Source organism: Phalacrocorax carbo, chromosome 8 (genome assembly GCF_963921805.1).
Source record: "Phalacrocorax carbo chromosome 8, bPhaCar2.1, whole genome shotgun sequence".
NCBI lineage: Eukaryota > Metazoa > Chordata > Aves > Suliformes > Phalacrocoracidae > Phalacrocorax > Phalacrocorax carbo.
In genome coordinates this window covers 46,299,434-46,324,580 of record NC_087520.1, presented here as the reverse complement: position 1 = coordinate 46,324,580, position 25,147 = coordinate 46,299,434, and the positions used below count along the sequence as shown (strand labels likewise).

At 43.2% G+C, this 25,147-nt stretch overlaps 1 protein-coding gene across 3 annotated transcripts in view; it reads right to left on the bottom strand.

The window, feature by feature from the left end:
• Positions 1-24,573, bottom strand: part of PHLPP2 (PH domain and leucine rich repeat protein phosphatase 2) — a 42,947-nt gene extending 18,374 nt beyond the window's left edge. Inside the window, exons 1-10 of one of the 3 annotated variants that reach the window (XM_064459910.1) lie at positions 24,376-24,573; positions 23,758-24,002; positions 14,636-14,769; positions 10,262-10,452; positions 9,352-9,477; positions 8,000-8,154; positions 3,835-3,981; positions 1,521-1,751; positions 621-823; positions 72-132 (exon numbers count right to left, since the gene is read on the bottom strand). In XM_064459910.1, the coding sequence (XP_064315980.1) occupies positions 72-132; positions 621-823; positions 1,521-1,751; positions 3,835-3,981; positions 8,000-8,154; positions 9,352-9,477; positions 10,262-10,452; positions 14,636-14,769; positions 23,758-24,002; positions 24,376-24,513 (1,631 nt within the window). In that variant the 5' untranslated portion in view covers positions 24,514-24,573. Of the gene's footprint in view, positions 1-71; positions 133-620; positions 824-1,520; positions 1,752-3,834; positions 3,982-7,999; positions 8,155-9,351; positions 9,478-10,261; positions 10,453-14,635; positions 14,770-23,644; positions 23,667-23,757; positions 24,003-24,375 lie in introns of those variants that run through there. The other 2 variants (XM_064459908.1, XM_064459909.1) reach the window with 2 other exon arrangements.
• Between the last annotated feature and the right edge of the window lie 574 nt (positions 24,574-25,147).

Sequence of the window (25,147 nt, the reverse complement as noted above, 5' to 3'; positions counted from 1 at the left end):
GAAAATTTCTGCAGAAAACAGCAAAGGTGTCCCGATACTTGCTTTAAATTCTGTGGTGTATAGTCACTTACTGAGAGAGTTCTAGACATGTCAGTTGACCAGGAACCGGATAAATGTTGACAGCTGTCAGACCTGATGAAGGAAAGCAAATAACTATGATTGCAGAGCTTCAGAGGAAAACATCACAGACGCAGACAGAGTAGCTAGCAAGTGAGACTTACAGTCTTACTTTATGGATAGCCAATGTCTCTACTCATCCTTCCCAAAACAGAATTCACACTTCATTAATCTGCCATATGGCACTACAGCTTCTCACTATCCTGTCTCTCCATCTGCCATGTGGAGCACCAGAACAAGGGAGAACTTGTGGACTCCCAAACAGATCTCACTAGAAGATGAATTCCTTGCACAGTAGCTCAACACCACCACCTCACCCTGTTACACAGCCTGCGCACATACATGCATCTGTGATCCCTAGGAGCTGATCCCAGAAGACCCGTCACGTAAGGTCTCTCTATTGTAACACCAGCGTAAGTATTTTTTTCGAGTGGGTGATGGCAAAGGGCTTTATTCCCAGGGCTTGAAGGAAGAAGGCAGGTGAAGAAGGCAAAGAGACGTACAGTTGCTGTTGGCATAGAGGGCCCGAAGGGAGAAGCCACTCAGCGTCAACTCTTTCAGCTTATTCCGCTCACAGTGCAGCTGCTCCAGGCTGCCCAAGGAGCTCAGATCCAGATCTGTCATCTGATTGTCTCGTAAATCCATGTAAGTCACAGATTTGTTCCCCTCCAGAGTGTCAGCTGCTGCTCTCTTCAGGTTGTTCAGCCTAAACACTCAGAGATAAGTCACAAAGTCAGAAAATAGGACACTGAACACTGGGCATCAGTTAAGGAAGAGTTCTGGGGAAGGCTAATGCCAAAGGTGAGCACAGTCAAATGTGCGAGGAGCAATGGTGGATTTCAGGGAGTGAATACAAAGAAAAAAGTTTCCTCTGTCTGCGCTGCTATGTGAAACCATCTTACTTATTCCCCAATGTTTAAGAGATTCTGAAGACTAGTCTAGAAATCAGAAACCAGGCCAAGGGACAGCTATTTGCACTGACACAGGAAGCTAATGCAGAGACTAGATACTAGACTGTCTTGCCATAGACAAAAAGTTCTTTGTTGCTTTCTGACAGCACTGCACCTGGCAGCCTGGTGAATCAGGATGGCATCCCGGGGAGGGGGGGACGGCAAAGAAGGGTAGGAGAGATCAAAGAGCTACTGAAGCTCACAGTAACAGCGTATCAAAAGAGGAAACTAGAGGACTGAATTACATTCAGTGGCTTCAGGCATTGCTCAGTTAACCTTATTTCTCTAAGTGAAAAACACCCTCACAAAGAGAACTCCCTCAAAGCTAAGGAATCAGTAAGAGAAAAAATTACACCTAGTTTACTGCGAAACGTATAGGAAGTTACAGAGCACCTCTGCTGTAACTGAAAGTAGCAATCTGATTTATAAATGTATGCGAGTTTCCCCCCTTACCTCAGGTCCACACTTTTGATGTGACTCATACGGTTCAGTGCTGCAAGATCCAGGGTCTCTAGTGAGTTCCCTGCCAGGGCTAGTTTATCTAAGATGACAAGTTTCTCACAAATTGCTGGCAGTTCACAAAAGTTATTGAAGGAAAGCCCAAGACAGCTGAGCTGTTGCAGACTTCCCAGTTCTTCTGGTAAGGATGTGAGGAAATTCCCATCAAGCCAGAAGGTCTGGAGACTATAGCCACGAAAAAGAGAAAGAAAATAATTCAGCAAGGAGTAGCAAACATCACATTTGGCATTTTCAGTTAACTTCCTTGTATAGCTCGCTGGTCGCAGTGTGGTGGTTTTTCACAGGTACCTAACAGCTAATTTTATTCTTATGCACATAAAATTACTGGAGTACTTTTACTATGCATGTAATAGGCTTGGAGCTGCATGTATGCAATACCAAATAGTTCTTAAATTATTCTGGAGGCAAACCTCCAGTTGTGCCAAAGATAGTAAATTGACATAAGCAAAATACAAATCAGTACTTACATTGTAAATGAAAGATATTTACTTAATTACCTCGTTTTCTACAAATTAATAACTCCTCAATTAGCATGCTGGACAATCTTTAAAAGACCTATGACAAACTAAAACCAAAAACAGCAGCAGTAACAGTACAGACCTGACTCATAAGAAACAATTAAAAAAAAAAAAAAATCAGCCAATCAACTGCACCTTCATCATCCAACCGCTGGAATCTCATATCACTATTACAGCACTTATTCACAATTCCTACCAGACTAATGCACTGGTAACAGGTTTTTACATTCTAGTTGTCCTGTCAGACACTAGGAAAAGAATAGGGTAGCTTTCTGTTGCAAGGTGAATTGTTTTAAAGTTTGCATGGCTTTAGAAACTCAACCACCCCCCCCCCCCACCCCCCCCCACCCCCCCCCCCCCCAAAATACAGTTCCCTCGTTATGATTATTTTCCAACAAAGAACTTTCTGAACAGTGTGTAGTGGTGGTAGAAATGCACTCTGGGGCCATAAAAAGTGCGTATGAATAAGGGCTCAAGGGGTCATGAAAATGACTGGACCCATAACTAAGTTGTAAATCTCTGAAAAGTGTAAGCCTGCATACAGCTTTTCCCCTCACAGATTTCACATGGCTAAAAGATTGCTCTGGAAATTACTTGCTTACATCCAATGTAGCTGCAGATACTCCTTTTTTAAAGATATAAGCTGGAGGAAAAACAGGCCACAATGAACCAACAATACCATGTTTATCTAAAAAAAAAAAAAAGCAAAAATAATCTTGCCATTAAATTTACCTAAGCTTAAGCTTTTATGCATTATGGGTAGCTACTGGGGAAAATGGAGAAGGTTTTTACTTTTTTAAGACAAAATTTTCAGAGGGGATTGCCCAAGTATTGAGGGGCATGTATATTTTCCCTAGTTCTACAAAGCCTAGCTTTGTAGATGTTTCACTGTACTAATCTGTGGCTTCTGGAAATGCTCCTGACAGCATGATCTTTAGAAACTCCTACCTGTTTTTATGTAAACATAACAATATTTATGTTTCACTGATAAGGCACCACCATAATAGTAGTTTAAAAAAAATTTAGACAGGAATGTAGGAAGGAAACAACAAGAAAGCAGGCAAGGGAATGCAAGATGGCAGCAGGTGCAATGAGAACAAGATATATTCAATTTAGATAAAAATTGGACACAAACTCACAAGGCATCATAGAAGTCAACCCAAAGGAAAAAATAAAACAAAAAAAAAAACACACAAAAAAACCCAAAAACACCCACCCCAAAGAGAACACAAAAAGCTTCGATTTTATTAAAGTTTAAGTGAGGGCATATTCATAAGCTCAGAAGCCTTTGTGTTCACTCTAGTTCAGCAAGGTGGTGCCTGTGATTAAAGGCATCATAACTGACTGTTAAGGGTCTTCCTAGGCCACTCCAAAATAGGCAAAATCCATTAATCTCCTCTATTAGAAAACTGATTTACATTAATATAATTTTCATAGCTAGTAGAATAGGCAAGAAGTCACAAATGATGAATAACAACTTGCTATATACCAGTGACTTAAAATGGCACCTCTATAAACATACTGTGATAGCTTCATTTTCAAGGAAAAACAAACCTTATTGGACATCTTTGTTCTCGACCTCCTGCTGGAGTCAAATCCATCACTCAGCCTTCACAGGCAGAACAGGCTGCCCCAGCACCCATACTTTCATAAGCAGTACCTTCATGTCAGCTGTGCTCAGCCAAAGCACCAAGGATGGTTATGGCCACAGATAAAAAGAATATACTCACTTCAACAGTTTGCCAATCTGGCTTGGCAAGTAATGAAGTCCATTACGGGAAATATTAAGCTCCGTCAGAGTAGAGATCTCGCACAGTGATACAGGAAACTCTCCCAGTCTGTTATGAGACAGGTTCAGGCTCTTCAACTGAGAAAACCTATCGGCAAGAACACTAGTTAATTCACAGACCTCCACAGTCTCAAAGCAAAAACATACAAAACCAGTCATGAAGAATTTTGAAGTCTTTGTACACTGGCAATACAGTCAGCTAACTCATTATGGGAGTTTCTGCACAGATTTGGTTTTAAGGCACTGGTATTTTGTATCTCAGTGGTAAAGCTGAAAGTGATCAAATACCATGGTTTTACTGCAGAAACTGATAACAACCTTCTACCCTGATTCCTGACAGCCTTCCTCCTAGAGGCTGTTACTAAGATTAAGGAGACTAAAAATACTCAGTTCAAAAAATTTACCTTCAAAGAATTATTTAGAGTAACAGTCTACAGTTATGCAGTTTGGGAAAACAGGAGCTGAAAATATTAACTGGAACTATTCTGAGAAGAAAACAGAAGGGAATACCCTTTTCAAGCTAGGCACAACAGAAGGCCTAGCAGAGCTGTAAAAGGGAAAACCAGGAAAGCACTGACTTCGCACTGGGAAGCCCCAAGACCCACACCCAGAGGTCCTTGGAAGAGATTCCATGTCTAAAGTGCCACTTGCTTGGCAGACTGTACCATAGGTACAGCCACACAAGAACTGACACAGCCCTCACAGTCACTATGGTCCCACCTGTGCTTAACAGACGGTTGCCTGTTCCAGCTCCTTCTATCGCTGTGCTAGGTCCAAACAGAAGAAATTGAGCATGGGCTGGGGTAATGTGCAAGTTCTTCTCAAAGAGTTCCTACCTCTTTCTACAGGAAACAAAGGTCATTTCACCCAAGTAATAACCTCCCCATCTCAAACTGGAACCATCAGAAATTAATTCAGTGGGGAAATTAATATCGTACTTCTATGAGATAATTGCAAATCTAATGTAACATACCACAGAAGTACTTCTTGGAAACACCTAGTTCATTCATCTGCTCCGCCTACCATACTTTTTGCAAGACAATGATGAGTAACTCTTATTTTGAAGCAAGTGTTTTAATATAGGTAACAAAACCAAGGTTAATTAGCTTGAGGGAGAATACTGCTGCTAGCTTGAGATGTCTTGAAGTGTAAGACTGAAAGGTTTTGAAATTTTTTCTTTATAGCTACTCCTTTTTCAGATTCAGAATAATTGGAATGACCTCTGTAGGAGCTACGCATTATATTTCTCCATTTTGCTTTACAATCGTTGCGGAGGGAGGAGGTTGGTTTTTTTAAAACGAGGGAGCGTATATGAGAATTGGACACGGACTGTTTACTTTGAGAAAACACCCTGTCATATAAATAAGGACACAGGCATTTTATGTTTGCTGCAGCCACAAACAGACTCTCTTGTAGTGCAACTGAAAGCCAAAGGGAAAGATGCTGTATTGGTAATAGCCACCCTAAAGGGAATGTATTATATGATGCAAAGATCTAACTTTGATATAAAAATCAGAAACACAAAGAACTTCACAAAAATAATGGAAAAGAAGGAAACAATGAGGATAAACCTACAGAGTTGAACTTCTCTCATTAACTGGTTCAGCTTTAAGAGATTTAGGACAGATCACAGTTCTCAGGTTTTTGGAATCAGGAAATGCTTTAATGAAATTGCTTCCTCTGGAGTTCTGCAATGGCTTTTTCTATGGCACCTGTCCTTAACACCAGGCAGCTCTTTCTCTGTCATTAGCAGAGTGTGGTGAGAAGCTGCCCCATGAGGCATGGTATTAAATGCAACAGCATAACCAATTTTTAACAATTCATACCTCTGCAACAATATCAAAGCAAACAAAAAAGGGGCATAAAAGTTTCCAAAAGCTGGAGGGAAACTGGTATACGACACAGCTTGGTCTGAGATTCCTTAAGCAGACTGTCATATTCAATGGAGAGGACAATACTCAGAAAGCCTTTTGAGTTCCCCTTCCGTTCCTTCTCCTTTGCCCCAGTATTCTCAAGCAGTAGAGATGTAGGAATGGAATGCAAACCCAACTCTCATTCAAGTTGTATACATGAACCATGTATTATAGGGAATAAGGATTCTGAAATCATTATGGTTCCTCAAGTTTTGGTCTATGCTCTTGCAGGGTGTATTGAGATTACAGCAAAGAGGTATGGAAACACAGCAACAAATCCTCCATGGGATGACCATCCTCCATTCAGCAGCCCAAACTGGCGCTGGCCTGAAATATTCCCAATTTAAGGCAACATCCTGCTCTGTTGCAAAGCCTCCCAGTACAGCTCTGTACCAAGTAGCTAGAATGGTGATAATAGGCATGCATATGTATACAAATGCGTGTGCACATACAGACACTTATCAATGAAGACCAGTATTGATAATGTTTTTCAGAAAAGGGAGATGCTTGAAAGGCAGTACATTACATAAAAATAAGCTAGGAGACGTAACAAAACAGGTGGTGTTATTTAATTCCCTTTGCTTAACATTTCCCATTTAATTAATTATTTTTGTTCCATTATTACAGTTATAGCTAATTAGACTCCTAGAGCTTTAAAGGTTTCCTCAGAGGAAGAGATCTGATCATTGCAAAAAATTCTGCTGCTTGGAACTGTCAATCTCTAGGCACTGATAACACCTACTGCAAGTGAGCAAGTTTCTCCATTTTGGGCTGTGACATGATAAACATCCTAAAAACTTCAGAAATAAAATTTTTTCAAAAGGCAATGAGCAGCCTTATGTGGGCTACCTAATGCTACCTGTTTATTCAAGATTGTGTGAAGTGAGGGCTTCTTTTATGGCTTTTGTTTGTTTGAGGATTTCAGCTTCATCACACATAGTCACTGCCAGGAAAAGAGTCGAGTTTCTGACATGTCAGATCTCTTGTTGACTACATGCAAGGTCAAAAGAAATAAGCCCCTTTGCTGATCCTGTGAACCAAGGATACCGCATTTTAGAAAATAAAGTTCTGATATGGCTTTCAACATCATACAATGTATTTGAAGAGAGAAGCAGAAAGAAAAATCCTGAATTATTTTAAGCAGCTTTTCCAATAACACAATCTATTAAAATTCAGCAGTTAGAAAACATTTAAACAAGTTTGGAATTAAAACAAAACCAGACTAGACTCTGGCTCTCAATGAAACTGAAGAATTCCCAGAGGTAAGCAATTTTTCCCCCTGTATACCCTCATGGATACCTAGGTATCTCATTACTCTATAGGAAGAAAAATGAAATAACCTGATAATAGGCCCCTAGAGATAAACAACCTGAACCAAAAACACAACCAAAATACCCAAACCAAAACTAAAACCTGCAGTTTTGCAAAGCTTCCCCAAATGCATTTTTCTTAAGGCACAATATGCTCCAAACACAGAGCCATTTTACAATATTACTACAGGCTTCCTAACAGCTTTTGGAATTTGTAAAGCAACTCTTTTGTTGTGAGTTCTTTTTAGCACGGCTAGAGTAGATTATCAACAGACTAATCTTCCTCTAAATTTTGATGGTTTTCAGGAATTAACTTAAAAATATTTTTGTAAGACTCCTTCACTTACCTAAGATGACTACATCTTGCTTCATACCATCACACAACTGCTAGTCTCTTAAAAGCAGATCATTACAAGTTCCCAAAGCAACGCTGGAGTCTCACAGGCCCTCTGACAATTCCAAGTGCACATTAAGAACTTACCAAACAGGCTTTTTCAGATCTGTACTTCTTCCTACAAACACTTACCCACAACAGCAGCATTATGCTTTCCCTCACCTTTTATTTTACAACCCAAAATGTTCTCTGTTTAGCAAGCAGCTTTATATTACTACTGCATCTTGTCCATACAAAAGGCTCATCTCAGATCAAACTTAGCACAAAGAATCTGTGGAAGGGAGTTAATGAAAACTGTAAATTTTTGGAAGCTTATGCCTGCCTGCACTGTTCAGTTCTGCTTCCTAGTCCCCTTCGTTTGTTAGAGTTTCCTCAAGATCAATCTTTTTACCATCCCACGAGAATGGGCAATATAATCCCCCTCCTCTTTGTCCCTGGATGCACGTGTCAAGAACTCCAAGTGTAGAGGAAAAGTACTTCTTTGCAGACCTGCAAAGAGAGTCAAGACTCCCTGCTCCACTTGATCTCATAAAATTGTGTCGTAGGTTGAGGTAGATGATGTCTTGACTGTAGAAGAGGTGCTCAGGTATTTCCTCAAGGCTGTAGCATGAAAGATCAACCATGCCAAGTCGCATAGACACAACCTGAAAAGAAGGAGAAAGAGCTGCAGCTGTGCAAGAATTCTTCTCTGGAAGTCTAATGGAAGGCCAATCTGCAAGATGATGAAAGAACCCCCTTGTCCTGCAGGAAACTGAGTCCACGGAATATGAGTTTATGCCATTTGCTACAATTGTTTCTGCAAGCCCCCTGACAAGGATGCATATCTGGATAACAAACAGGACATACAGAAACCCCTGCTCTGTATGTGCAACAGGTGCTGCCTAAAAGCTAGACCATAAGAGAGCCAACTTAATGGAGAAAACTGTCTTTGGCTGAGGAGGCTGCTGAGAAAGCGTAGTCTCTGAGTGCCTTCCAAAGATGCATGCAGCAACAGGAAGGAGTTGACCTTCCAGTTCAAACCTTTAAGGTTTACAGAACAGAACCTCTGTGTGGCCTAGCTACTTCTTCCGACTTTCTTTTGTTAGCTTGTTCAGGGTATGATATTGGAAACACAACCTGTTATGATGAAAAGGCTTCATAAATTATGGTTTTGCAATATTTCATAAAGTCTTTGCAAATATCAGATCTCCTTTCATTAGGTATGCTTTGTTTCGAGGTCTTTGGTGCTTCGTGCCAGATTTTATGACCTGCTTTATCCTGAGCTCATTTCATATTTCATAGGATTTTTATACATATATATTTATACATATATATACACATATGAGGTCAAAGTGTGGCTCAGCATTAAGCTACTGCCATCTAATTGTACTTTAATGTGGAATAAAGATGCAACTCTGAAAACACTACACTTCTCTTGCTGACCTATGATCTCTGCGTTAACTCAAACCTATGAGGGTAGCCCCATGCCAGCCCAGGCCACAGTTTAGGCAGATTCAAGTATGGCAACAGGTGCAATTCATAGGTTTCTATGCCTGTAAAGTCAGCCAGTCCCTGGGGTTTGTTCTAGTGACCTGTGATTAGGTACTCTCAATAAGTGCAGCAGGGGTGAAAAAATGCAGAACTACTATTCATCATTGCCGCACAGGCAGAAAGAGGAGAGAAGGCTAAAAGAAAGTCTCAGTAGTCCTGAGCGTGCAAGGAATGAAGAAAGCTGGAAAGTGTCCTGGGTACTGTCTCCAGCATCATAGCTACCCCTCTGCTTGCATACCAAGCCTGCATCAGAAAACCCTTCTTACCCCCATACCCACCACCCAAACTACCGCAAGTCTCCAGGGCCTCACCATGGACGCCTGTCGGTGCCACCGCTGACACTCTGCCAGTGATTCAAAGGAAACATGGTACGTTTGAGCTTGTGCTCCAGCAGATGTGAAAGCAAGTGTGTACTGCCGTCGTTTCACCTCTTCCACCTGCAAAGGGAGAACGGAAAACAAAACAGCCAGCCTAAACTCCAGCAATTACAACGGATCTGAAGTCTAGAGCGTGGTATTACCGACTACCAGTAACATTACATTTTGGTGAAAACACAGTTGTAAGGTTATTGGAAAGAAGCACAGAAGCAAGCCATAGAATCATAGGCATCGTTTTAGTTGGAAGGGACCTTTAAAGGTCATCTAGTCCAACCCCCCTGCCATGAGCAGGGACATCTTTAACTAGATCAGGTTGCTCAGAGCCCCGTCCGACTTGACTTTGAATGCTTCCAGGGATGGGGCATCAACCACCTCTCTGGGGAACCTGCCCCAGGGTTCCACAACTCATTGTAAAAAATCTCTTTCTTATATCTAGTCTAAATCTACCCTCTTTTAGTTTAAAACCATTACCCCTCGTCCAATTGCAACAGACCCTACTAAAACATTTGTCCCCATCTTTCCTATAAGCCCCCTTTAAGTACTGGAAGGCCAAATCCTCCTTAAAATCTTTCTGCTGAAGTAGATCCAATATGTAACAATTGCCACAACGCCCGATCACAACGTTGGCTACTAACAGGAAAGCAGAACTAGTGTATCTTTGTTTTACTATCCTTAAGATGACTACGTAAGCAAAGCAAGTAGAAAGGGGTTGTACAACTCTCTGAGCAAGTTAATGGAGTAACGTGTTACAAAAGCCTAGATTAACCTTTTGTGGATAATTACCCATCATTACAATCCCTTCTTCCTTTCTAAGCCACGGGAAGCTAACCAAATAAAGTCTTACCTTCCCTCCAACGAGAGGCAAGATGTGCATCTTCCCTGTGTGGCTATCTTTCACAGAGGACACAATGAGGCACGTACCACAGAGAATTACCAACCGGTCTGCCCACTTGTGCAACTGGGTCTTTCCTTTGCGTACATTATAGACTCCAGAGAGCAGGATGCGATCTAACTGTTCCACTTGACATGGCTTTTCTAAAGAAAAAGGGGATATTAGCCTTTAGTTTCCATTTGTTCTTCATTCTCAGCGGCGAGTACGAATGGCAACACAGCTGTAACATGCAGAATCAGTTATTCTAAAGAACCAGTAAAGAAAAAACTAGTTGCACTTAAAAAAAAAAATCTCAGGCTAAGGACAAGCCACTTCATCAGTGCAGTAATGTCTGATTACTGTATTACTGTATGCCCTTTCAGTACAACATTATAACAGTTGCCACGCAATATGTTTTTAATCTACAGGTAATTACAGACCTTAGCGAGCTTATATGCTTGCCAAACATCCTTCATTCAGGTACAACAGAAAAGAAATTTCAAACACTTGTTGAGTCAGCTAAGGTCATAGAAACCATTAAATAAGTGGCTTCTGCTGGGCTTTAAAGGAAGGCCTGGAAAATCAGTTACAGAAGAAAGTCATTTCCCTGAAGATGATTCAAGTGAAAGGACTCGAGCACTGACTGTTACAGCTGTACTGTGTGCACTGCTAGCTATGACTCTAACCAGTAAAGTAGAATTCTACTTCAGCCTTCTAATGCACATACACTTACTTTTAGGTCATCCTACCTCCTTGCCCCTTTTATTTTTTTTTATTTTTTTTTCAAGATAATGACAAATCTCCCAGATGCTTTTCAAGATTTGGTCTACTGTTTATACTAACTTACTGGTACGGAAAATTTTCCAAATAGTCAATTAACTGAATACTTTAAAGAACAGGAATAAGCCTTCGGAGTTTCAAGTGCTAAGAATCTTGTCATATTAAATTTATATTTAATTTTATACTAAATAATCCCTAAGACAGATCCTGGCCAAGGGTCCTTTGTTTTACTTAGAAAAGGATCCTTTTTTATTTTTTTGAAGTTGCTACTGACAACTTCAGGACCGCTTCTGTCTTGAACTGTCCTGCAAGTGTCCTGATATCCACAAGCAGCATTAACCTGCTGATATTTATATTCCACCCCCCGCCCCCAAGTCAGACAGAGGAACTGAGTAGCCAACATATATGCCAGATAACGACAAAACCTCTAGTTAGATCCGCTGGAAAAATATTCTCACAATTGGTTACGTATGCCCCACTTCAAGACACAAACCATACTCCAAACTTCTGTTAGGAGCAAAAAGTTAATGGCTGACTAGAGTTATATTGTTTCTCAGTTAGAAAGCAGGGTCTTCAGCTTGCCAAATTTAAAGCATTGTCTTGATGTCTACACTAGGCTGAATTTAGCTGAAATATTTAGCTGTTTGTTTACAATAGTAGCTTTGTTTCAGAGACATGAAGTTTGGCATAAGATGCCCTTTAATGGTGAGAAACTCTAATCATCCACAGAAGAAAATCGTTTGGAATTCACCAAGCCAAAAGACTAGCCCAGACTTGAAAGAAAACAATGTTATGGGACCAAAAGTGGTATCCTACTGACTGCCACAGCAGCATTGTTCCAAGCACCAGATATTACTAAGAAGCTACACCAATCCTCCAGTTTCCCTATCCTCTCCGAAACATCGGTGACACCTACGTCCTACTGCTAAGGAAACATCCAGGGGCAACATTCAAGGACTTCTACTCTGAATCCCAGCTATTTCACAACTCCTCAAGCTATGTGTAAGAACAGTCTTAACCTCCAGGGACAGGCAAGCTCCTGTCACTCTTTGCAGCTCCTGAGCTTGGCCTTGAACGTCACTGTGACCATGCTTAACTCCGTGTTCCAATTAGCAAGCACAGGCTTTCCCATGGAGAGCAACCATAGAGGTCCTCAATAGACAGAGCTAGCACCTCTAACAGTGCCCTACAAGTTATACAAGTCCAGCTGTAGCAATACAAGGAATCAAGACAATTCCCCACCAGAGAAAGTGTCTGACCCTCTACAATTCACACCTGTCACACCTGCCATAGATGAACAGTTTGATGGCCCTGGACAGCTGCTTCCATTTGATCTGTTGTTGAAACATGTAAACACCCTGTGACATTTGGTCTCTGAGCTTGCCCCATCCAGCCTGGGTCACTGGCCCGCAATCTCCAAGCAACTTCGATTGAGAGGAAGCCGTCCCGCCATTCTCCCAGCCAGTCTAACACATCTTCTCCCCTCATAAAACTCTTGAGCTTCTAACAAGTATCTCAACAGCCAGACTTCAGGAAGCATGCCTCCCTGTCGCTGCTCTTTAATATGAGCTTCTATTAGTCCTCTTGTATTCCCATCTCCCCCACTGGGCATAAGTACTCACCATGCACCAGGGAAAGAAACAAACCCAATATGGCACAGGAGAAAGGCAGACAGAAACGTGGGAAGAGAGCAGAGCAATTTGAGACATCCCCGAGGAGTGAAAGAAATATGAGGGCTGTTCGCAGAACTACAGCAGGTCCAGAGGTGGGCCACGGAAATGGTCAGGTGCCGCGAACACCTCTCCTATGACAGAACACTGAGAGAGCTGGGGTCGTTCAGCCTGGAGAAGGGAAGGCTCCGGGGAGACCTCGTTGCGGCCTTTCGATATACAAAAGGGGCTTATAAGGAAGGTGCAGAGAGCCTTACTGTAGTGACAGGACATGGGGCAACGGTTTTAAACTGAAAGAGGGTAGATTTAGACGGGACATAGGAAGAAATGTTTTACGCTGAGGGTGGTGAGGCACTGGAACAGGTTGCCCCGAGAAGTTGTGGATGCCCCATCCCTGGAAGTGTTCAAGGCCAGGTTGGACAGGGCTTTGAGCAAGCCGGTCTAGTGGAAAGTGTCCTTGCCCGTGGCAGGGGATTTGGAACTAGGTGATCTTTAGAGGTCCCTTCCAACCCAAACCATTCTGTGATTCTATGATTCTAGGTAATGTTTCTCTAGCTAAAATGTATTACTTCATCCCTTATGTCCTCAGCTGCAGGCTTTGCAAAATGATCACATAATTCTCCATAGCATTCCCGCTAACTCCTCCCCTACCTTTAAGAACTACTTTGGCAGCATTTGCTTTCACTTTCTTAAAACAGGTCTCCTGACCACTCTTCAATCCTCAGACTTCTTCCTTCACAGCCTCTTTCTAAGCAGGACTACCCTCACATGCTGACTGAAACTACTCAATTCCATTATCTACTTGCTTCCATGAAGTTGAATCACTGCTCCTGAATCTTCAGCAGTTCCTGCTTGACATACGCAAACTAAATTGCGCATTTTTTCTTCAAAAGTTCTCTACAGCACTATGCTCGATGTCTCCCCTCCTTCCAGCTGAAGTAACTTCTGACTCCCTACTCCTTGCCCTATAAATCCAGACTGTACACGTCATGCTTCTTCCAATCTCCATTACACTTCTACAGTGTTTTGCCTGCTCTGCACACAGCTCCCAGACAGAAGGGGTTTGTCTCAGGTAAAGGGGTGGAGAAGCTGAATTCTTATGATCCTATTTCTAAATAAACAAATAATGGCTAGCAGCTTAGTCAGGCTACCCAGCTCCACTACGCGAAAACAATTTACCAGTAAAAGCATTTTCATTTTTTTTCTGAAATGCAAAAAATACAGAGGTGAAGTATTTAAAAGTAAATAAATAATTTAATTATCAGCTTTCCTCCCCCTTATTTCTTTTATATTTCATCTTCACTTCAGTGAATTCCTTTTCTGACTGCTAGCAGCACACATCATTCTGTTGCCCCTTATGCACGTGGTATCCTGCCCAAACCGATGCAATAGGCCACTAGAAGTCTCACTCCTGCAATGAAATGCACTGGGTTTCTAATGGCAGTCCTCATTATTAACTGGCTGGCACTTTCACTCTCTATTTACAGGCTGTGGAGGTATTTGGCCAGGACTTTCCTTGCCCATATCCATACACCTTTCGGAAATACATTCTTCAGGCATGTCTAGACTGAACTGCAATATGTTTCTGATCCCATTAGGAGCTCTAAGGCATTTGTCATAACACAGGAAACAAAAAACAACAGAGCAATCTTATGTCCTCCTGTGAAGCCATCTTTTCTCGAGCCATAGATAGGATCAAGAGAAGTACAGAATTGTGGGGTTTTTCTTACTATTAGTCTTGAAAACTTGTTATTTTAAGCAGTGCTTACTGGTACTTTGGGTGTTTGATGTAGCCATCTACAAACCCAACAGGTCAATGACTTGGGCTTCAGCTGAGTTCCACCTCATAGTTAAAGCTACAGGAACAGCTACAGTATGCACATACACAATTTCTTACCACTGTAAAAGCGAATCATACAGCTGAGATCAGAGTTTGCTGCCTCTTCCTGCATTCTGACAGGATCATCAAAACCCAACCCAGCCAAGTAGTCATACACAATCTGAAGGGGTTTTTCTGTGGGCTCCAGCCTCCTGTCAAAACATACAAGAGAGTAGTTTGAGAAAGCAAAAAAGATTAAACAAGTCTCATTGCAGCTGAAGTGTAAGCAATACTGACATACTGGTTGTTCTGCTTCTCTGAAGAGGTCTGGCAAGCATGCATCCTTGGGGTCTGTGCTTCCTGCTTGTCAAGTAGCACTTAAGAATGGTAGCACTTGAAGAATTACATTTCAGAAGGGAAACAGAGAGGAAAGGCAATACACATAAGCCATACAATCCACGGTGATCACTTCCATTCCATGATTTAAGAAGCACCAGGAGGAAACAATGACAAGAAGCAAAACCAGAAATATTGCACAAAAGGCAGACACCAAGTAGTTAAAAAGCCCTGACTGAAAGATGTAAAAGAACTCTACTTAAACTCCTCTTCCAAATGCAGCTGGGAGCAAAGCATATGAGAATCCTCCAGAAGAATGACTTCTAAAAAGAAAGAAAAAATAAATTCCCCATTCTCTTTAGTTCTCATCAGTGCAAGATTCTCATGCTTTGGAAAATTAACTCGAACGGTACATTTAAAGAAAAGACGGTTTTAGAACTACAACAGATCACAGGAAGGATTCAGTGGCTAACTTGAATAAACGGCAATAAGAGAAAGTTCTCCTGAAACATCAGGTTTAACATATTCAGACCAGAAAAGATGTTTTCTGATCCTCTCATCCAGAGATCCACTTCTTCCAGAGATGCCGAATTGTTATTTTCTGCAAAATTAACAGAGTTTCTTACTAAATTATAAGTTTTACTTTAGGGAAAAAAAAAGTGTAAAAGATCAAGCACTGAAAAAGTAAGATGGGAGTTAAACTGCTCCAGTGGCCCACTCATTATCCAGCATTAAAAAAATCCTAGCCTCAGATTAAGGTCACTGGACCTCAATTTGTCACCTATTCTTTAAACAGGTGTTATTAAATCATGAGACTAACCATTTAAAACTTCCTTTACAAGATGAGGCTTGATGTGCTTTTAAAATTTTCTTGCGGTAGGGTGGGTCTACTTTAACTCAAAATAATTTTTACTACTGATCTTTTTTTTTGGCTCACCAACATTCTGTAAGCGCTAGAACCATGATCGTTCGCTGTATCTACGCACAGACTATGCAAAACTGTACAAAGACTTCTTGGTTCTACTCAACAGTATTTATATTCCGAGATCAAACCTGCTCTCGAATATTTGGCACATTCACTCATACCCCTTCAATCCACAAGCCCTCTTGAATTGCAGTTTTTTCAAGCTATAGCCTCCTTCCTCTCCTCTTTAGTACATTTGGCTTTTACATAAATACATCCAGCGATACTGAAAAGCAGTGTTTTCCAGAGAATAGCGTATGCTAAACCATCTAGATCAACCTGTTGCACTGACTTCTCAGTACTCGTCACTCCCTCCATCTACACCTTCCAGACTTGTTACCTTTCTTTTAGTCGCAGATTATTAACAGAGCAGCTGAACAGTGCAAGTTTACCTTTCTTTATTCAGACATACACTAACCCCTCATCCAAAAAAATGTTTACGCTGAACAACAGTTTCCAGTTTGTAAGGCATCAGCCACCGAGTTTTATTGGTTTGTGCATTGCTTTTCTACCAATGACACTAGAATGTAGAATCATAGAACGGTTTGGGTTGGAGGGGACCTTTATAGGACACCTAGTCCAACCCTCCTGCCATGAGCAGGGACATCTTCAACTAGATCAGGTTGCTCAGAGCCCCGTCCAACATCACACACTGCAACAAATGACTAATGCCTTTGGCATTATAGTATTATACTATAGTATTTCCACTATTATACTAGTATAATACACTAGTATTATACTATAGTATTTCCACTATTACTGACCGCTTTACAAATGCCATCTCATAATTAAGGCAGGACTGATTTCATAAAAGACGTATCATTTACAAGTATCTAGTCATACAGACTTCCTTTGTAGTCAACAGGACACACCTCAAGAAGTAAAATGACCTCAGGTGTTTCAAGCACATACATTGCAACTCTTTCACTTCACACACAGGACCTCTGCATCAGAAACAGGATTACTCTCAAAGTTATGGTCCAAAACAACAAAGTTTCTAGCCTGTCCAGAAAACCAGCTCTTACCGCTCAATGTTTGCTAAGCCTGAATATGGCAACTTTGCTCTCTCCCCGTTTTGCTTGACGCAGAAATACATCAACTTGCTAGTCAGAAGGCTGTATATGAAATAATCCCCTTCCTCTCACTTCAGAAACTGTCTCTTGGAGCTTCTACTACTAAACGGGTGTCAGGCCTTGGAGACTCCAGTCAGCGCTAAATATAATCAGAAAGTTATTGGAAAATTTCAACCCATAAATAGGCTTTCTTTAACAGATAAAGGAGGAAAATCTTGATCTGTATTCAAATCCACCCAAAGGATCACTCCCTGATGGAGCTGGTTTGTTTGGAAATCTGTTGTTCATTCTTCCTTGACTGGACTAGTAGCATTTAAATTTTAGTTTATGAAATATTGGCTGCCATAACCAGTAGAAAACATGGTTAATTTATGAATTAATATCTATCACCAGTCATAGTTTTTAGTAGATTCTGAGGAGTTACTCCAATTCTGTGAAGCCTCCAATGTGACTAAAAGCAATGTCAGAGACAGCAATTTGGTAGGTACTATAAGTATACTCCAAAACTCATACATGAGAATAACATTCATGCATCAATTTAAAGTTCAAGATGTAATCAGGTGACTGTCAGCAACGCATACCATTGCTGCTGCTACGGCTGGTTTGTTGCGTTTTTTTGTGGTGATGCCTTTTTTAAATAGAAAAACTGCTTTTTCTTTCTACTCCTTTAAACCAGTAAAGAAAAGGAAATGAAGAGAGAGCCAGTGTAGTTTAATGCAAATTCAGATAAATTTCAGCAGAAAGCACAATCCCTCCCCTTCCTGCCCTCCCCAGGGGAGGATACTTTTCTGGTATCCAAATCAGATGCTATGACACACACACACGACAAAGACACGGTTTCTGCCATGTTCCCAATTATTCGTAATGTCTTTTTTGACTAACAAAATTTTGTTAAAGCCAAATTCACATTAACTTCCCAAAACAAATTGAACAAATGCTCAGAATCCACAGGAGTTTAAGGTACATAATGCCAAATCACGGCACTCAGATGATTACTGCTGTTCAGCTTGCCAACAATTCAGTACAGATATTCCTATCCCATTATACTGACTAGAAGGTGAGTTTAGGCTCCATCACAAGCACAGCATTAAATCATACTAAACAGTAACGCAAGTATTTAAGACTTTAAATACATACTTTTTTCAAAGTCAGTCCATTCATTATCACTAGTAAAATGGAAATCACAGTTCTGAACTTTTTTTTTTTTTTTTTTAAATCTTTATCATCACCAACTCAATGTGGTTGGAACAAGCCTCTCTAGTGATCATCTAGCCCAACCCCTGTGCTCAAGCAGGGCCATCTACAGCTGGTTGTCCAGGACCCCGTCCAGCTGGGTTTTCCATATCTCAAAGGAGGCTCCACAACCTCCCTGAGCAACCCGTGCCAGTGCTCAGCCAGTTTTCTGATGTTCAGAGGGAACTTCCCGTGTTTCCACTTGTGCCCATCACATCTTGTCCTGTCACTAGGCACCAATGAAAAAAAGTCTGGCTCCATTGTCTTCCTCTTTTCCCATCAGGTATTTATACACACTGATAAGATTCCCCTAAGCCTTCTTCAGGCTGAACAGTCCCAGCTCTCTCAGATGAAAGACGCTGCAGTCCCTTAATCATCTTAGTGGTTCTTTGCTTCTGCTCCTTCCAGTGAGTCCTTGTCTCCCTTGTACTCCCAGAATTGGACACAGCACTCCAGGTGTGGCCTCACCGGTGCCGGTAGAGGAGAAGGATCACCTCCCTGGACCTGCTGGCAACAGTCCTCCTAACGCAGCCCAGGCTGCTGCTGACCTTCTTTACCGCAAGGGCACATTGCTGGCTCATGGTCAGCTTGTTGCTCACCAGGATGCCCTGGTCCTTCTCCCCAGAGCTGCTTTCCAGCCAGTCAGCCCCTAGTTGTACTAATGCCTGTGGTTGTTCCTCCCCAGGTGCAGGACTTGGGTTTTCACTTTGTTGAACTTCATGAGGTTCCTGACTGCCTGTCAAGGGTCAGTTGTTTAGCTCCAGTTGTCAAATTTTAATCTCAAGACCACGTGGAAGTTACCTGGTACAAATTCATGTGTCTTAGAAGGAGAATCCAAGTCAGTATCACAAAAAGTGTAGCTTGCCCCTGTAGTTGGGATGACTTCACTCTTGATTATGCCATCCACTTTATATCATCAATGAGTTGAGAAGTCCTCTGAAATAGTTTGGAGAGGCTATAAGCAAGGACCAAATCGTACGCTTTCCAAGATAAAATGGAAAATAGCTTCCAAAACAAAAAGTCCCAGAAGGAAAACAGCAGTTGAGCATGGAAATTTCAAACAGTGCTGATCACCTGCACTACCACTAATCGCTCTGACACTGCTCATCTTCTTGGAACTCCTGGAAAAAGGTCCTAGGCCAGCTAAGATAGAGCTCTTTGTACAATCAGCATGAAAAGCTGATTTATGAAACACTTTCTTTCCCTGCATTGCCAGACGGCCACATAACAAGCGGTTGGTTCAAGAGAATGTAATGCCATCAATGCTTCTCCCTTTTGCTTCAGTTCTTTAGTTCAAATGCAGGTTCTCAGTCTTTTGCAGGACCTTCTGTTGAGATCTAGAAGCTCAGAGCCAAGCGCTTCTATAAATAAGTAACTGAGGTTTACATTATCATTTAATTTTTTTGCCACAGATAGCAGTGAACATGACACCAAACTTTCAAAAGAGCTTTCTGAGGTAATCTTGGAAATGACAAACCTGTGTATCCATCTCCTATAACAGGCAAGCTACTAGAAACTGGAATAAATAATAGATTGCACTGAACAATGCTGACTTCCAAAACAGTAAACCCTAATGGATTCTATACCCTTCAGTGCAGAACACAAGCAGAATATGAGAGATTTGACTGGATCTCCAAATAGCTTGCCTAAGTTTCCCACAACTACCCCTAGATTCCAATTCTTCTGCTATTAAAGCCTTATGCTTGCCAGAAGACACTTCTCCATCATGTGACCCATGGCTCAGGAACCATAAATCTTGAATGTCACTCACAAAAAGAGGACTTCAAGTAGTCTGCATCTTCATTTCCTAGGTAAAAAAAAAATCTCACTTGACCATTACAATTTGGTCACTGACTGGACTGAGGCTTTTGTGAGTATGCACTGAACAATATACTTCTTGCACATCAGAATTCAGGAAGAACCTTAACACAGTAAAGGGATAAGTGCTTTTCATATGACACAAATTAAATCACAGTCCTACAGGATGCTCAATACTCTCTGAGGTAGAGTACTGTGGTTTACCCTCCTGAAAAAGCTGGATACCGCATCGCACTATAGTTACCCCTTCTGGAGATGAGATCTGATTTTTCATTATTTCTTTTCCCCTCATCTTTCACTTCAGCAAGAATTTTCTTTCTTGTTGACGTAAATCAAACTGATATGCTTCTTGCAGACATCAAACACAGCGCCCTTGGTTTTGTTTCTTTTCTAAAAAAGCCATGTTCAAAAGGAACATTGGCAGTAGTATCTATTCAAGCCTAATCCCTCAACAAACGTATCTCTCTTGCCATAGTACCATTCCTATCTGAAAACCAACCGAGAGAGTAGTCTGTACTATCGCACCACCTAGATTTGCTTGCCACCGGCTGGAACAAAAAAGCCTTGCCAAAAAGTTAAGTCTTCTGAATTCTGCAAGTTGTCTGCAAAACACCACAAGTTGTTCAAAGTTCACTACCTGGCAAGAGAGTTTGAGTTTACAGAAAAATCGACACCTAAAAAGTTACATATATGCAGCAGACACTGACTGACCACCCCACAGATGAAGCATGGCTTGGTGCTACACATTTCAAGCGTGAAGACCTGGTGGGACAAGCTGTTGACACTCAGCCCATGGCTGAGCTGCTCTTCCGGCATTAGCTGGTAAGCTGAGTCTGTGACCCAGGAAACACCAGCACGGGTCCACGCATTTAGCTAATGACACTCACGGGTCCAGCACAGGGCTTTGTAAATAAAGCCACAAACAAACCACCTCATTACCTGCAGACCACATTCAAACCAGAAAAGGGAGCAATCCACTGAATGCCTTTGGAGACATTCTGGAGACCTGACTGAATGGACCACTGGTCCAAGTTCTCGTCAGGAGCCACGTGATACACTAACAAAATCTAGGATAGGCCAGGAAACGGAAAACCAAAACCAGTATCTGCGGTGGCGGTTTCTACATGGAATTTCTTCACTAACGTGATCAAGGCTGACCGGTTCCAGAGGCAATAGTTAAAGCTTGAGGTAGAAAAACACGCTTTCCCTTTGAGAGAAGGCAATGTGGTGTGAAACCCAACGTGGCATGCGATCACATCAGAAATGCAAAAATTCTTCTGTAGCCAGTGCAATACCCCCTGAACGCTAGCACACATGGAGATCACCCTGGCTGTCACAGCAGCTGCTATTCGGCACAAAGAGGCCATTATATCCACATCAGTATCACATATCAGGGACTGGACACTCCTAGTGGTCAGAGAAGCAGCTCCATTAAGTGAGGGTACAAAGGGTAAGGAGAAAGAAAAGCCAACAAAAAGTAGCAACAGTTACGCAGCTCCTGCTGCAACTGTAGCTCTTCTTCATAAGCAACAGTCAAGTTTTCATACCTCCGTAGTTTAAATTTTTGTTGCGAGGGGTCTCCAGACCAAAGAAGGTATCTGTGCTATTTTTGTTTAATCCCCTCCATCTGTAAGAAGGTATAATTTCTAGATATGAAAGGGTGCTAACGTAAGGAAAGGTTCTAGCTAAGAGAACTCTAAGATCCTCGAGGTGCGCTGTAGAGAAGAAAGTTCTGACAGAAACTGACTCCCCTGTACAGGGACTTGAAAGGGAAATACAGAATGATCACAAGGACACCACTGAATATTTAAAGTGAATACACAAAAATGGTTTATGTTATTCTTTCATTTACTGTCCATTTTTGAGTCTTCTGAGTTAGGTGCCAAATCAATCTTTGCCATACTCAGCTTCTGAAAGAAAGTCACCTACTGATATTAAAAGGATGAAGAATTCAGAAGTTGTCTGGGAGAGAAACGTACCTATGGTAAAAAGCAATCAGATGCTTAACAGAGTAATTTTCACTTGCAAACACATTAATCAGTAAACTTTGTTCAAGGAAGGAATTATCTCAACAGGGCGTGGGGATATCTTGAGCATTCTGTTATTTTCCTGTGGACATGCAAGCAGGTACCATCCAGGCCTGCTTCCTGTTACTAACACAGACGTTACTGAAGCAATACCGGTAACTCCCACTTCTCGACTAAGAACCCCCCCAGGGGGTTCAGGGATCTCTTCTGTGGCAAATACATTCTGAGAATTACAAGGAACAGATACGCTGTAATCAAGAACTCTTCATGAAATTTAAGACAAAGCTCAACAGAGTGCTAGACACACCAAGAAGGAACAAGAGTGGGAAGTATACATTTACAACTCGGTACTTGTTTCCAAAATACTGGTAGCAGGACCTATTTGCTAATCCACTGCAAAGCCTGCCACAAATCAAAGACAGGCACAGCTACCTAGCACAGGAAGAGAGATGGATACTTAAAAGGATTCAAACAGAAAAGCCATTTCAAGAGCTAAAAAAAAAAAAGTCAAAACATTCCTCTCTGACTCTCTGAACACATCTACCAGCTTTACCTAGCCTTTTTCATGATCTGCAGTAAAGGGTCTGCTCTTCTTACTAAACTTTGGAAAATCTACCCACTGTTAGGTCCCAAAACAAGCCAGTTTCCTTATAAATTCTTCAAGCAATGAATGGAGATTTTCAGCTGCCTCGATGGCTATGTTAAAGTGTCCATCTATCCTCATACAGTATTTCTAACTAACCTACCCCTGGTTCCAATAACCCAGGCTGGGCAAGGCAAGGCAAACAGGTCTAAATAACTTTTTTTAACAGTCAGCTTTAAGCACATCCTATTCTCTGCATCTCTTGCCACTAGCACTCCATACCTCTACCTGATTAAACACATGCCATGGTATTTAAATTTGGACACATGCAACTTATGACTTTTCTTTCACTATCAAAAAAACCAGCTACCAGTCCTGTTCAGCGTGTGTTGCCTCTACTGCTTAGCCTTCATGCAAGGAGACCATAGCAATTTTTTTCCCCTGAGAACAGGAGTGGCAACTTTACAACTGAATCTTAAGTCCAGAAGAATCAATGCAAAGTCTAAATCCTAACAAACCTAATAGGAACCTGTAAACCTCCAGGAGTCCATAATACACCCCACTGCACAAAGTTCATGCACATTAAACCCTGAGCTGTCTATTTTCAGCCTAAATCAACTGCAGGCATAAAACATATAATCTGTTGCTTAAGCCTTCTTTATATAACCCTTACTATGCTATCTTTCCGTCTACATTTAATTATTTACCTGGGCGCTCTTCTTAGCAAAAAAAATGACAAGCATAAATATTATATGACATAACTGTGAAAGTACATTACGTGTTTCACTAACTCAGAACAACTGTTTACAGCCTCTTAAATACCTTAAGTTTTCTGGATGCTAAGATGTCCGTAACATAGAACATAATAAAGGGGTATAGGAATGGTAGCCCCTACGTACAAAACGAGGACATATTTCTGGTTGGAGCACCACCCAAACCCTCAACCCTCCCCGCTAAAACACCTACGGCTTAACTAAGAGATGTGTAAAAGGCGCACCACTACTTCATTTTTGTGAACAGCATTACTCAAGGCTGTGTCTAACTGCTACTTACCAGCTCTACCTGTTCCACATCTGCCCTGCTAACATAGGTAGGCACACGGTGAAGAGCCCTGCAAGACTAAAGCAAATATTTCTCAGACATATTCTTCCATTCTCAGCCCTCACCTGACCAGGTCTCCATGAAGCTGCAAAAAGAGGTTTCTCCTCCCTTCTCCATCACATATCTCAGATGCTGGGGTGTCCACTGTACAGAGGACCAAGCGCAAGTCTGAAGAAGCAGTGGCTGCAGAATCTCTTCCATAAACATACACGCAGCCTCGTCTGACGTCCTCCTTCAGCCAGTCCCTCTCACGGGAACCGAAGCGACTCCTGTTCAAACAGCTCCTGCTCCCATTGCGCTTCACATTTCTCTGCAAGGCAGCCCAAACCAGAGCGTCAGCGGCTGCCTCCGAGCCGGCGTCCCACTGCCCTCCTCCCCCGAGGGCCGCGCTGCCAGCCCCTCTGCACAGGCCGTAGGCGCGGCCGGGGCCTCCCGCACCGCCGGCACCCCCCGGGACGGCTCTGCATGAGCCGGCGGGAGCCCCGCGGGCGCCGAGCCGGACAGACCGCCGGGCAGCCTCGCTCGGACGCGGGCACGAAAAGACCCCGGCCCCACCCGGCCGTCCCGCCAAGGTCGAGGCGGGCAGCGCCCCCCAGGCGCCCCGCCGAGCTGCCAGGAGCGGCCGGCGGGCCGAGCGCCCCCCGATCGGCCCGCGCCGCGCAGGCCGCGCTCCCCACCCTCACCTTCAGCACCCGGATGCCGCCGCGAGGCCCAGCCCGGCCCCACCGTGCGCCGCCCGACGCCGGCGCCGCCGCCTCGTCCTCCTCAGGCTCCGGCGTCTCCCGGGGCCCCGGCCCGGCCCCCGGCCCGGCCTCCCCCATGGCCGGCCGGACGGCGAGACCCCGGGTGGCGGCGGCGGCGGCGGCCCCGCCCCAGCTCCGCGCAGGCCCCGCCCCGGAAGCGCGCGGGCTTCCGCCGCCCGGCCCCGGCCCCGGCCCGCCGGCCTCGGGACCTGCGGCGGCGGAGCGGCTCCTTCATCTGCGGTGAGCTGCGGCCTCCTCCCCGCGGGGGCGGCGGCAGGGGAACGCCCCCGCAGCACGGACCGTGCGCGGCGGCGGCGGCGGCGCGGCTGCCGTCCCTGCCCGGGCGGCTCGGAGCAGGCGCTCGGCGCTCGGCAGCCCCGGGGGGCGCGGGCAGGTCAGCCCGCGGCCGCGGCGCCGCTCCCCGCGCAGCGTGCCTGGCGTGGCGTTAGCGCGAGTTGCGCAGCCGCTTCCGAAGAAGCGGGGGGTACAAAGCACCTACTGACCCGATGAGGAAAGAAGAAAAAGCTTACCCGTAACCCCTAGAACGGTCTTGCCACGCGATTTCCTCACTTACCTCCAGAGCACCTGTTACATCAGCCTCCCAAGGCTGAAGTTAGACAGCAGAGTACCTGAACACCGCCCTCCTCCCTGCGCCGTGCAGGTCCATGTGCCTTAGCTACTGTCTGCTAACATTGTCGTTGCTGTCCGGTTC